The sequence below is a fragment of the Lissotriton helveticus genome, chromosome 3_1, assembly GCF_964261635.1.
Source record: "Lissotriton helveticus chromosome 3_1, aLisHel1.1, whole genome shotgun sequence".
NCBI classification, from domain to species: domain Eukaryota; kingdom Metazoa; phylum Chordata; class Amphibia; order Caudata; family Salamandridae; genus Lissotriton; species Lissotriton helveticus.
This window is the reverse complement of record NC_136061.1, coordinates 636,364,062-636,376,964: the sequence shown is the minus strand read 5'-3', so window position 1 is coordinate 636,376,964 and position 12,903 is coordinate 636,364,062. Positions and strand designations below refer to the sequence as shown.

Here is a 12,903-nt window from a genome sequence, read left to right as displayed (position 1 = left end):
GACGCTCAGTACTCTTCCTTGATAGAAGGGCGGCTGCCTTTCTTCCAGTATTCTTTAAGACATCTCGTCTACGGATTTGGCGGCCTTGGCCGCATGAGGTGGCGGTTGAGTTGCTTGCTTCAGCCCTTCAGAAGTGGGTGGCTTTTGCTGTCATCAAAACCCCGTGGGGGAGATAAGTACCCTTGCTGCTTTGTTTTGCTACTCTAAACTTACATGCATTTGGAACTTGTGCTTGGAACATTGCTGTTCTGTTGCTGGAATACTAATTTCCTGCTGCGTTTTCCTTTGGAACTTCCTGTGTTGTTTCATATCCTTGGTTACTAATGACATTGGGTTTGCCTTTCACTGCTTCCTTCGATAACCGGTTACTGGAGAAGGAATTGTTTTCTGTTGTGCACAAAGAGAAGGGGATGGTTTCAAGATAGAGAAGTATCTATCGGTAACGGTCCAGAGAAGGGGTGGCATCCAGTGGAGTAACTGGGTGGTCCCTTCCGTTCCAGCCCCTTCCCTTACCTTTCCCTCGCCTGATTTCCTAGAGGCTCTGTGTACTTACTGTCAGAGTTTCGGGCAGTCAGGAGGTGGACCCCCTAGAGCATCGCCCTGATCCTGTGGAGACTGATCGTGACAATATGTGTGTAAATCAGTGTATAGGAAATGTTACATAAGCCATGAGACTACAAGGTGAGTCACATGTCATCCATACTGGTAGACATTACAGTTTTAGTGTGCTTGGTCTGGAGAAGCACAGACTCAAAATTTAAAATATAACCCCATAGTTGGGGGCTACATTTAAAAATAAGGATTTTTTTTAGCCAAAGTGAACCCTTTTTGAAACAGAATAACGAAAGATGGAGGAAAACATCTGAATGCTCTAATCTATACCTTACAGTTTGCATGCAGCTCTTTGATGACAGTTATTAGCTTGCTGATCCATGTTAGGATTTTAACATATACACTACTAGAACCGAAAGGATCTCTCTGACAAACGCACTGACCTATGTAAACTATATGTACTTTGTGATCTGCATGGCACACGTTCTTTGCAGCAGACACATTAACTCTCTGTGCTACCATAAAATGAGTTAAAACTTCCACTTGACAAAACTCCTTCTCTCTCCAGGAAGAACATTAATCACTGTGTTATCTTGACATTTTTATTTTTGTAGGAAAATTGCTGAGGCCAGCAAGGCAGCATCAGGTGCTTTTAAAGACATAAAATACTTCCAAACACGACACCCCCTCGAAGATTCAGCACCCAGTGCGGTGGCACCGGTCGCACAGCCCTGGAGCTGGCCCTGCCTCCACCTATGAGGGCATGAATAGAGTGCACTCAGACGCTTTTTGTCCTGCTTCTTGCTCCTTTATGCCAGAAACCGCAACTCTGCCAGATGACATGGATGTGATAGGCTGAACATGTAGCCAGGTGGGAATTAATACATCTCACTCACACAACACAACCCCCCATTGTTGCAGGCACACTGTAATGCACTGCTCCCCAACTCAGGTTCATGCCGCGAACACACTTCAGAAACTGGTCATAGTTGTATTGGATAGCTTTTTTTCCTGATGGCTCATTTATAACCCCCACAGGATATAAAAGAAAAGGGGTTGAAACCCCGTTAGATATTCTTTATTGTCATCCGCTGTGTAAGAAATTGGGGTCTCTAGTTGGAGGAGGTAGGTACCTTTGTCCAAATACGGAAGCTTGCTTCTAGTCAGGGTAAGAGGGTTACACTTCTAAAATTACCCCTGCTCACCCCCTTGGTAGCTTGGCACGAGCAGACAAGCTTATCTAAGAGGCAGTGTGTAAAGTATTTGTGAACACATACAGTAATACAGTGAAAACACTACAAAAGGACACCAAACAGGTTTAGAAAAATAAATAATCTTTATCTAAACCAAAACAAGACCAAACGACAAAAATCCACAATACAGTAATAAAAATATGACTTTCAGATGGTAGAAATAGTTCAGTTCAAAGCAAATTGCAGATGCAACACTTTTCTCACAAAGTACCTGAGATGTGTCACACAAACAAACAAAACGGGGCGCAGGGAAGGTGATGCGTCGGTTCCTTACACTCAGGGACGGTGATGCATTGGTTCCTTGCTCGGGGGGAGGTGATGCCTTGGATCCTTACTGCATCCCCCAATGATGCGACAAACTTGGCGCCTCAATGCAATGTGACGATCCGGAGAGGTGCGTGCATTCTTGCAGCCGCACAGCAGGCCTTTAGTCAAAGTCAGTGCGATGATCTCGGACTTCGGAGATCGGTGCACTCGATGAAGTGTGCAGGGATTTCTCGAGCCTCGGCAGGCGCTGCGACAATTTCTACGGCGATGCATCAGAAACAGGTGCGGATGCATCTCGCTTCTTCGAAGGTGCGTTACTTTTCCAGCTCCACCGGAAAACTTTCTCTAGAGGTCCAAAACAACAGCAGGCACATCTCTTTGCAGGTTAGAAATCCCAGCAAGAAAATTGAGGGGAGCTTTTTGTCTCCCTGAGACTTCAAAACAGCAGGCAAGCTCAGTTTCAAGCCCTTGGAGATATTTTCCTCAAGCAAGTGACAAAGCAAACAACAAAGTCCTTTTCTCCTTTCCTTGGCAGCAAGTAGCCTCTGTAGGCCAACCCAGACAGCAAACAGCACAGGGGCAGTATTCCTCCTCAGCTTCTCCAGCTCTTCTCCATGGCAAAGGTTCCTCTTGATTTCCCAGAAGTGATCTAAAAGTCTGGGGTCAGGGCCTCTCTTTTTATACACAAAAAGTCTTTGTTCTGAAGGCAGAGAGTGTCTGTACCCAGCCAAAACCAGTACTGTCCTCACTGGTGCAGCTTCCTGGCAGGAGGTGGAGACGGCATTGTGGAAGGCAGACCAGGCCCATTCAGTGAAAGAAAATCTCCTCCCCCACTCTAAATGCAGCCCAGGTCCATTCAGCCCAGCTCTGACTCATCAGGCTCTCCAGAGCCACTGCTCCTCCCCAGCCCAAGTCATTCAAAAGCCAGACATGCAATACACAAACCTAGCAGAGGCATACTTGATGGCTCAGCAAGAAAATACCTACTTTCTAAGAGTTGTATTTTCAAACACAGAATGTAAAAATCGCCCTCACTAAAAGATGCATTTTAACATTCTGAGTTCAGGCATACTAAACTTTATTTTCCTACCTTGTTCCCTGGGGTAGTTATGTTTATACGATGTTATAAACAAACTCCCATTCCTGTCCTATGGGAACAGGTAGCCTTGCTATAGTGAAAAATTAAATTGGAGTTAATTCACTATCAAGAAATGCTACACACACCTGGGCATGTTCTACCTTTAATATACTCTGCACCCTGCCCACAGGGGCACCTTGGACCTACCTTAAGGGTGTCTGGCTTGTAAGAAAAGGGAAGGTTAGGGCCTGGCAAGTTGGTGCATTTGTCGACATGGCAGCACCAGACAGCACACAGGTTTTGCAATGGCAGGCCAGAGTTACATTTATAAGCTGCTTATGTGGGTGGCAAAATCAGTGCTGCAAGCCCACTAGCAGTATTTGATTTACAGGCCCTGAGCACACCAGGTCGTCTGTACTAGGGACTGATTAGTAAATGAAATCAGCCAATCAATGAAACACCAATCCATAACAACAGTTTACTAAGGGAGCACTTGCCCTTTGGCTCTGAACAGAAGTGGCAAAGTGCCCACAGCATCTAGACCAGCAAAACAGAGTCCAACACCCAACAAAAACACAGGAGGAAAAGGCAAAAAATGCAGGGGAGACCCACGCCAATGTTGCTAGGTCTAACAGGTTGGGTTCTGCGGACAAAGTAGGCTTTCCACATTTCCCTATGGATAGGGATCTCCTGGTTGAGCAAAGCTGCACCCAAAGCAAGTTGTTGGTTATGAGACATAGGGCCAGATGTAGGAGCCATTTACCGACCGGTAAATGGGTTTTCGTTATGTAGGGGGCTTCATTTACCGAATCTGTAAATTTACCGAATCGGTAATATACCGAATCGGTAATTTTACCGATTCGGTAACTTCGGCATGTAGGTGGGACTCTTCAGAGTCCTTATGGCCTTACAGATTCGGTATTTTACCACCCAATCCAATTGGGTGGTAAAATACCGAATCCAGGTGTGCATGCACATGTGTGCATGCACACCTGTGCCATGTGACAGACAGACGTGCCCTTAGGGCATGTCTGTCTGCCACATGGCAAACATGCCCGTCAAAGTGACACCCCCTGCACCCTTGCTAAAATCGGTATTTACAGATTCTGTAATTACAGAATCGGTATTGCCCATTGATTCCTATGGGCTTCAAGGCCCATAGGAATCAATGGGCAATACCGATCCGGTATTTACAGAATCGGTAAATACCGAATCTTAAAGATTCGGTATTTACAGATTCTATAATACCTACATCTCCCCCCTTCATATTTACCGACTCTTAAATACCGAATCGGTAAAATTCGGTATTTAAGAGTCGGTAAATATGAATTACCTACATCTGGCCCATAACATTTTCTAATGTGCTATGGGAGTTACATAATGAAACCATATATCCTGCATTTCACCATTAAGTTTGTAGGGGCCCACTACCATCTTATATGTATCGCAAGAGACCCAGGGTTGAGTGATTGGCACTGCAGTGATTTCCAACGATCAGGAGAGGTCCGGACATTACTATGGAATGCATTTTAACTGATATGTACTAAAGTGGTACTGATGAAATTAATCTGCTTGTCTCAGTGGATACCATGTGCTTAGACCTCGGATGTCAATCTAATGTCGGTAATGTTGCATTTTTCGTTGTCAACAAAATGAACAAAAAAGAGGGGATCCTGTCAGATGGTTGGAAGATAGGATAAGAGATTGCTGGGTGGCTGAAGAATGGATTGAAGGATTATTGTACAATTAGAGAGAGGTGAGAGATTGCTGGATAGTGAAATAAGGCTGTTAATTGGTTGGAGACTGTTGTGCTGGATTGTTGAATGGGTGGTGTGCGGTGTAATTGATTGTTGAAGAGTAGGATTAGGGATTGTAATGGGTGTAGAGAGTATGGTGAAGGATTTATGTACGAGTGTAGAGTGTGGTAATGGGTTGCTTTCTCGTTAGAGAGATTGTCGATTTAGCAACAGAGGCAGTGAAATTAGAGAAGGAGCCACTACTGAGTGATAGGGATTATTTGGCTTTTGGTGAGAGAGAAAGACATGTTTTATGGAACATAGAATGGTGAAATGGGTGGTTGATAAGGCTGAAAATATAGAGGAGATTGGTGAGTAGAATTAGACTAGATGCATGTAGAAGGAAGATGGTGGTACAGGATGGTTAAATGCGTGGAAACTGGTTGGATGGCTATATGGATGTCTTGGTCCATCAAATTGTCACTTTGCTTATGAATGAGTTTGATTGTTTTTTACAATATTGGAGTTGACAAGTGAATTGTTTTTATCAACTATGACAACTAGGCTCAGTTTCATGGCATACAGATGCATGTACTTATTGCTGGCTGATGGTGTCCAAATATAAGTTATTGTGGATCTCTTTCACTAAGAGCCATGTTTGTGCTCATTGTGTATGTTGCCTTTACAAGTTTTGCTGCACTTCCTTTTCAGTTGGAGTGGCAGATGTTAGGGGCCGAGACCTCTCCAAACGCCATGTGGCTCTTTTGGTCTTTGCTGGTGTGTGTGCTTGGATCCAGTCATGGTGGCACGCTTCAGACACTGCGAACAGGTAGGACTCTTGTCAATCTCTGCTTTATTCTTTTTTCTTCACAACCTACAGCAGTGGTAGGAAATTCAATTCACATTCATGTTACCCCTGAGATATTGCAGACTAAAAATGTTTTAAGAGAATGCCACATCAGCACATGAAAAAAGTTACACATGGAAAAGCTCGGTGGAAATATTTAACTACATCTGACGGAGATTGAATTATCTCTGTTTAGTCTGTAATAACGATTATCCTAACCCCAGGTCTCTAGAGAGCAACTGGAAACTTTGTGGAGGCCAAACCTCCACAAGTCTTGCCTTCTCAAAGTCTGATTTTCATGACACACATTACTTTTGAGGAATACAGAAATATTGCACATCTAAAAGTAACACATTTTCTGTCGAGTGTAGAACTTTATAACTATGTACTCAAGAACTGCATTACCTGTTTGTGCCTGCCCGTGGTAGCTTCAGGGACTTACTCATTCTGGAATACTGGGATGGAGCATACCTACTACCGGCACATGTAAATTATGTCCAGACATATATGTTCTCTACATTGGGTAGTTTGATTTTTTCTTTATACTTCTTATTGCTGGAAAGAGAACTGGTTTTTCCCTCCACCGTAAGTTCCCATTAACCCTGAAGTATTTATCAGTTAGTCACATATAAAACGCTATGTAAATCGTGGACCATACTTCCCAGTTCACAAAATAATGATAGTAGTCCTCAGTGTACAAGCAGAGAATTTATATTACTTGATACACCAGTTTACATAACTATTCCAGCAACATAAACGCACTGCTACAGTGTTGAGGTTGGCATTCAGGGTTTGACAGAGCGGGAGTCCTGCCTGACTCAGTGGGCTGCCACACCAACAAACAGGAAGTTGCCCACATCATTTACAGGTCTGGGAACTTTTAGGTTTCCGAATGCTGAGCCTCAGCTGGTGCCCCCACTCCAAACTCTACGTTCAGACGCCACTGGCCTGGTGGCCTATATGGCGTAAGACCATTGAGTCACAGTAGTGGAAGCTATGACCTATCCTGGGTGGGGATTCTGCCACTGTTTTCTTTGTTCATGGGAACACCATGTGATAGATGGCACGTGACGTGATGCAGACCTCAGTTCGTCAAGTTAGTGGTCCTGTATTTCCATTGATTTCCAAGGTGTTTGGTTATCTTTATTTCTTTTAAATATAAGCAGAGTGGATTTTGGTCCTGATGAATGCATCGGTACTTCTATTGAGGGTCTTGTTCAGGCAGAAACATGTTCACCACATGATTTGGGTCCAAGTACAGCCAATTTCTAAACTCTACCTGCTGGGGACAAGAATAAAATACTACAGGTTCACCAGGAGGTAATTTTAACAGTCTTTTCCCTGTGTACTCATACTCCTTTTTGTTGACACGCTCACACATACCGCTATGGAGGACTCAACTCCTGTCTGACTAACACCTCAAGATCTCCCCTCAGTGGAGGCCTGTTTCCCACACCACCACCTCACTCAGTTGAGATGAAGCATGTCACCATAGAGGGAGAGGACCACCGTCCTTTTAACTGACAAGACTAACTCATAATACTCCTCAGAACGGATTCTGGTGTCCAATGAAAGCTGTTACTTTTTTGGCCTCCTAGTGCTGGCCCGTTTTTATCGACTCAAAGCTTTAAAACATACTATTATCTATATGTTTCATTTATAAGCAAGATCAGAAACATATGGAGTGACCCTGCTTGCTGTTTCATCAGCACTAGCAACTTGGGGTTAATCAGTGATGAAGCTGGCAGCTTTTGCTCCTGTCCAAGACCTTCCTTTGGAGAAATTAAAACCTTTAGTCTGGAAACACTGATGTCAGAGTTAATACACTTACAGTCATACCAGATATCTTTAATCCACTTTTCCACAAAACGGACTTTAGATGTTTGCTATACAGTGTAGGAAGCTCTGCAATCAGTCCTGGCATCACTAGCTTTGTTATTCCAATTATACCGCTTAGAGTTATGATTTAAAAAAAGGATGAACAAAGTATCTGGATACTTCTCAGATAAGTAAAGTACAGTAGGAAAGGTTTTTACACCCGAGGCACTGCTTCCTTTATCACTCTTTTTGGGTCAAATTCTGATAGCCCCAGACAAACATGAAGGCCTCAAAGGAATGCGTGTGAACTTTCTTGAATACAGTAAACATGGTAGACAGGTCAATGAGCTAGTCTTCAGAATGCATATGTGGATGTGCTCCACTGGGTTCTCAAGATGTATGCAGGCTTGGGGAGGCCTATCTTACAATAGGGCAGCACCAGCCGGGCTCGTGTTACTGTATATACTGAAGCAGATCAGTACAGCAGTCACTGTAATGCATTTTCTCTCCCTTTTTCTCTCATAGCCTCTCCCTTTCTCTCTTTCTCTCTCTTTGTCTCAATACTCTCGGCCCCTTTTAGGTTGGCCAAGCCTTCTAGCATGCTGTAATATGCACCACATGGCATACATTTTTCACAGAGCGAAACACCCAGGATCCACAATAAAAAGTCTTCAATCGCAGGTTTTGATTATGGCAACTTATCATTTTCATCCATGGCCAATTTGTTTCTCGGTTTAACCCTACTGATATGCACGCCCACTGTGATACGCATGCTTACATGATGAACATGGGTTTCCATGGTGGGTCTTTATTTGGTAAAAACAATGCTGAGGGGCTGTTAGAGGAATATGATCAAAGTATAGCTGCAAGGGTTTTACGACTGAAATCTTCTGCTAGTTCTACCTAAAATGGTGGAGTTTGTGCAGCTACTGTCAAGTTACCTACTACCGACCCTGCCAGTTTTCTCACCTTTCCCTGCAACACAGTTATTTCAGCCAAATAGATGTAGATGCTCAGCCAGAGGACACCATCAAGAGGTCACCATCTTCCTGTTCCACAATGACTGCATCAAAACTGCTAAAGCCCTACTTAAAAAGCACAATGGCGGCCAGTGAGACAGATATCAGAGTTTCTACCAAAGTGGAGTGAGATTACCCCAGACCAGTGACTATTGTGAATCATCTAATAGAGCTATTCCTGCCAGTTTGTCAAGAACCCTTTGCTTGCACAAACATACTTTTGGGAAAGAAACGTATGCCATATTATACAGGTGAACCTGAGAAACAGTCCATGCCTAAGAGAGGGGAGCAGATTTTATTGAAGATGTGCATCCTCACAGAAAACGTCTGTAGTAATCAGTATTTATACCCATGAGATCGGCTATTCTTTCTAAGAATCGTTGCTGCGGACACAATGGAAACATAAGATATGGATGCTCCAATCAGCTATAGATAATATAATTATTTACAATAATGACATGTGGACATATTTCTCATATCTAGGGTATTTATTAACCACCATTTCATAATTTTGGAAAACGCAATTGATATTGCCACAAAGAGTTTTGTCAAAGGTTTGATAAACACTTATTAAAACATGAGATTTGAACACTTGTGACTTTTAGGCCATCACTGTGCGATAGGGCTCCAAGAAGAAAATGAACATATTTAAAGAAATTGAATCTTAAATGTGGTCACTATATGTGGGACAAAAATCTATAATTCATTTCATACTGACTGTCTTAATCATGAGGATCAGATATGTTGACCCTTGTTTTTAAAAAGACCCAGAAATTATTAGGAGGAATTATTTTAATGAGGTCTTCATTAGGACTGGATCAAACCACATCAATTAACTTGATACACGCAATAAAAACACGAGGCAAAAACTCATGGTTTAAAAACAGCCTTTAAACAATAGTCTTGTATGCAGAAAAAAAATGTTTTAAATATTTTTTCATTTAGTCAATATACTCAAAAAAAGGAAGATAAAGCCAATCAACTTCTTAGTCATCTAAAAACTAATTAACAATGAGTATACAAATTATGCTTATTATATCTCACAAGTTGGGACAGTAGGGTTGGTTTGGTTCTCAAGGGAGGCACATATCTTTGCCCTACCTATCCACATAGCCATCAAAAATTGAATGAGCGCGTGAATCAGTGGCTAGCTCGAATCTGTTTTTAACATCCTAGGTGCAACATTATACTCTCTGATGCCCACGGTCTTACACAGTGGAAGTATCCAGTAGCGCCTGCCGATCTTGTAGGCCGGGAAAAAAACAATACATGTTCTAGGGTCGCTTCAGGGGCACAACAAGCCGGGCTCCACGACCGTCCTCTCTCTCGTTTTTAACCCACTTTGCTGTAAAAGAGGGAAGGGGTAGAGCCCTGTAGCGAAATAGCAAGTATAAATGTAAATGTACAGGAATTTATATAGCGCAAATCACCAAGCGGTTTCTAAGCGCTTGTTTAGGGAACCCGTCCTGGTATTCCCCTGTGAGATAACCCCGGCAGGGTATCCGCAAGGTGAAAGCCAAGCATCCCGCCGCGAGGGGCTGTTGTGGAGATTAAGCAAGCTATTGCCCAGAGTCGCAGAGTGTAAACCCGTGAATCGAGTAGGCACCGGAGCGAGAATTGTCGAGTCCATGGACATTTTTTTAGGACTCAAGACCCCGCCGAGCCGGGAATTGAACCCTGGTCCCGGGCTGACCTTTGCTTGCAGGTCTGCCTCCTCTAACCAGTGAGCCACACTTCTCCATAAACCCCTAGCTAAGGGGGGCTCTATGTCATCCAGAACATTTTCTCCAACATAGGAGTGTTTAATTATAAGAAAAGCATCAGTCAATGTACCTCCTCTTGCCGGGAGTATATTAGGGAATCTCAGGAACTGCAAATAGGCTGATTTAATGTTGGACTTGGGTATCGACTTTGCCAACCTGATCTGTCCCAGGGTGGCTTTCATATACTTGATCCAGGGTATGTTACAGGAGCCAACAAGACTAAGTATTTCTTGTAGGCTTTCACATTATGGTTGGAACTCTAGGGTAGTCCAGATCCTCCTACAGTAGAAAATTGGAATTAGACCTGTTTTAGTTGATAGAGCTCTCACTCCAAGATCAAGTCTAAGGGGGAGTATTGGAGTACTAAACTGGACTAACCAATGGATGCATGAATCAATTCTCCACTGATTCTAAGGTAGAAGCATCTATATGAGTCCACAGCTCTGCTCCATAGGTAGCTGACTCCAGGTCTTGGTGTTGGTTTGCCTGCAGGGAGAGCTGTGCAGGTCGAAACGGAGAGTTGTGTGTCAGCTTGATCATGCCTCCTAGAACTTGTTCAAATGTTAACCTGCTTTGCGTAATGTGTGCCTGCCACCCCAGATGTTTGGTTAATGTAATGCCCTGATAGGAAAAAGTATGGACTCTCTCAAGAGGAGTACATGCTAATGTCTGATTAGCCCTGGTTGAATGCCCCGAATTGAATATCATATACTTTTCCAAACCTCATTAACTTCTAGGCCCAATCTATACAGAATTTATTGGAGCAATCCAGGAGCTTTTGCAGGCTCATGGGAGACTTAGAGAGGAAAAGGGTGTCATTGGCAAACATGAGAGCCGGGATCCTCTTGTTCGCCAACGTTGGAGTGTCGTTATCACTCTGTTAGAAGAAATGAAATAGACCATTGATGTAGAGTGAGAATAAGATGTAGGCAAGTACGCACCCCTTCCTTTTCCCTTCCTTACAGGGACAGCTCTGTCAACTCACTAGCCTGACCGCACCTGGCCTGCGCATAGGTTTTATTATGTATTCTCACAATAATATCTCATAGGTAACTAGGAAACTCCATCACTTGAAAGACCCGCCAAAGGGTCGGCCTGGGTACTAAATTAAAAGCGGAATGGAGATCCACAAATCCAACATACAGGCGACTGCCCCCCCTAGAGTGAGCACTTGTCAGTATAATATCAGGAGCCAAAATACCTGTCCAATCGTGCTTGTGGTGTGCTGAAAGCCTGCTTGCGAAGGGGACATAGTATTATTTTCTGCCAGCCATTTATGTAGTCTATCAAGTATAACTCTACTAAATAGCTTGTGTGAGCTATCAAGCAGACGTATGGGTCTGTAGTTGGCTGGCATTTCACTGGAACGCTTTTTATATAAGGGAATCATTTCAGCCCTAGCCCATGTCGAAGACAATGGTGCCCCGTTCAATTAGGCGGTAAACAGAGTTGAAAAGTAGGCACTCCATATGTCAGTCTTACTCTTAAATAGATTCCCATGGATTGTATCCAATCCCTGTACTTTATAGGATATGATGGCCTTAATGGCTATAGATATTTCCTGGACTAAACGTTTGAGATCATTGTAGTCGGGACCAGGGGCAAGGATGTCAGTCGGGATCTCCTTAATACCTTCTTCTGCCTCTCGTGTACTCATTGATTGTCCTAGAGCCCCCTGTCTTGTAAGGTCACTAGAAGCAGCAGTCAGTACCTCTGGCTGCACATACAGTCTGGAAAAGTGGGATGCCCAGTCATTGGCTGAGATGTTGGTTTCGATGAACTGAACCCTTCCCTGCTGCCAGAGGACAATAGATTCCAAAAGACATGGTGATCTTTGTGCTTGGCACCTGCTCAGAGGCTCTCCAACCTTCCCATCTCCCAATCCCTTTTAGCAGTGTAGAGAGCCTTTTGTGAGCGCTCCTTGCTGCTTGGATCAGGTTCTATCTTGTGTTTTTATGACTGCAAACAGATTGCTATTGGCATCTCTGCAAAATGGATTTTACCCAGTCAATGGACGCTTCTTCTAGACCTTTGACCCGGCCTCAACACAGAAAGGGTTTATCAATTTATCATACATCCCTTTGGGTATCTTGGAAATTAGACTCAGCTGTCCTCCAGGAACCCCTGTCAAGGGCAGAGACACCATCCCCTCCATGCTATCAGCCACCAAGCCATAGATCTGGCTAATGGTCTTATGTGTGTTCTCCATGCTGCTCCATTTTACCCTGCGTCTATTGCTGGTAACTCTCAGTCTTCTTTATAGTGGCTCTCCTGTGTTATCAAAATGTCCTTTAATATTTAAGATAAGCTTAAGAGCCAAGGCATAATGGTCACTATCCTGGTGTGACATAACTATCATGTCCTCCAGGTGTGGCCATAACTTAAGGTCCAGCAAAATATAGTAATTTAGGCTAGTAACGTTAATACTGGTGAAATGGTGGGACCCTGCCCTTTCAGAGCTGGTTCTACCATTACAAGTTCATAGCCCTTAGTTTAGAATAAGTGCATCATTTTAATTGCAGTTGATGTCGATTTCTTGATGGGCAATCACCAGGGTTGGAACTAGCCAT

The 12,903-nt window shown here is 43.5% G+C and overlaps 1 protein-coding gene across 5 annotated transcripts in view; it reads left to right on the top strand.

The window, feature by feature from the left end:
• COL16A1 (collagen type XVI alpha 1 chain) overlaps positions 1 to 12,903 on the top strand; it is a 950,832-nt gene that overhangs the window by 49,869 nt on the left and 888,060 nt on the right. For all 5 annotated transcript variants that reach the window (XM_078680648.1, XM_078680645.1, XM_078680647.1 and 2 more), the window contains exon 2: positions 5,598 to 5,715. In XM_078680648.1, coding sequence (XP_078536774.1) covers positions 5,610 to 5,715 — 106 coding nt within the window. In that variant the 5' untranslated portion in view covers positions 5,598 to 5,609. The remainder of the gene's footprint in view (positions 1 to 5,597; positions 5,716 to 12,903) is intronic.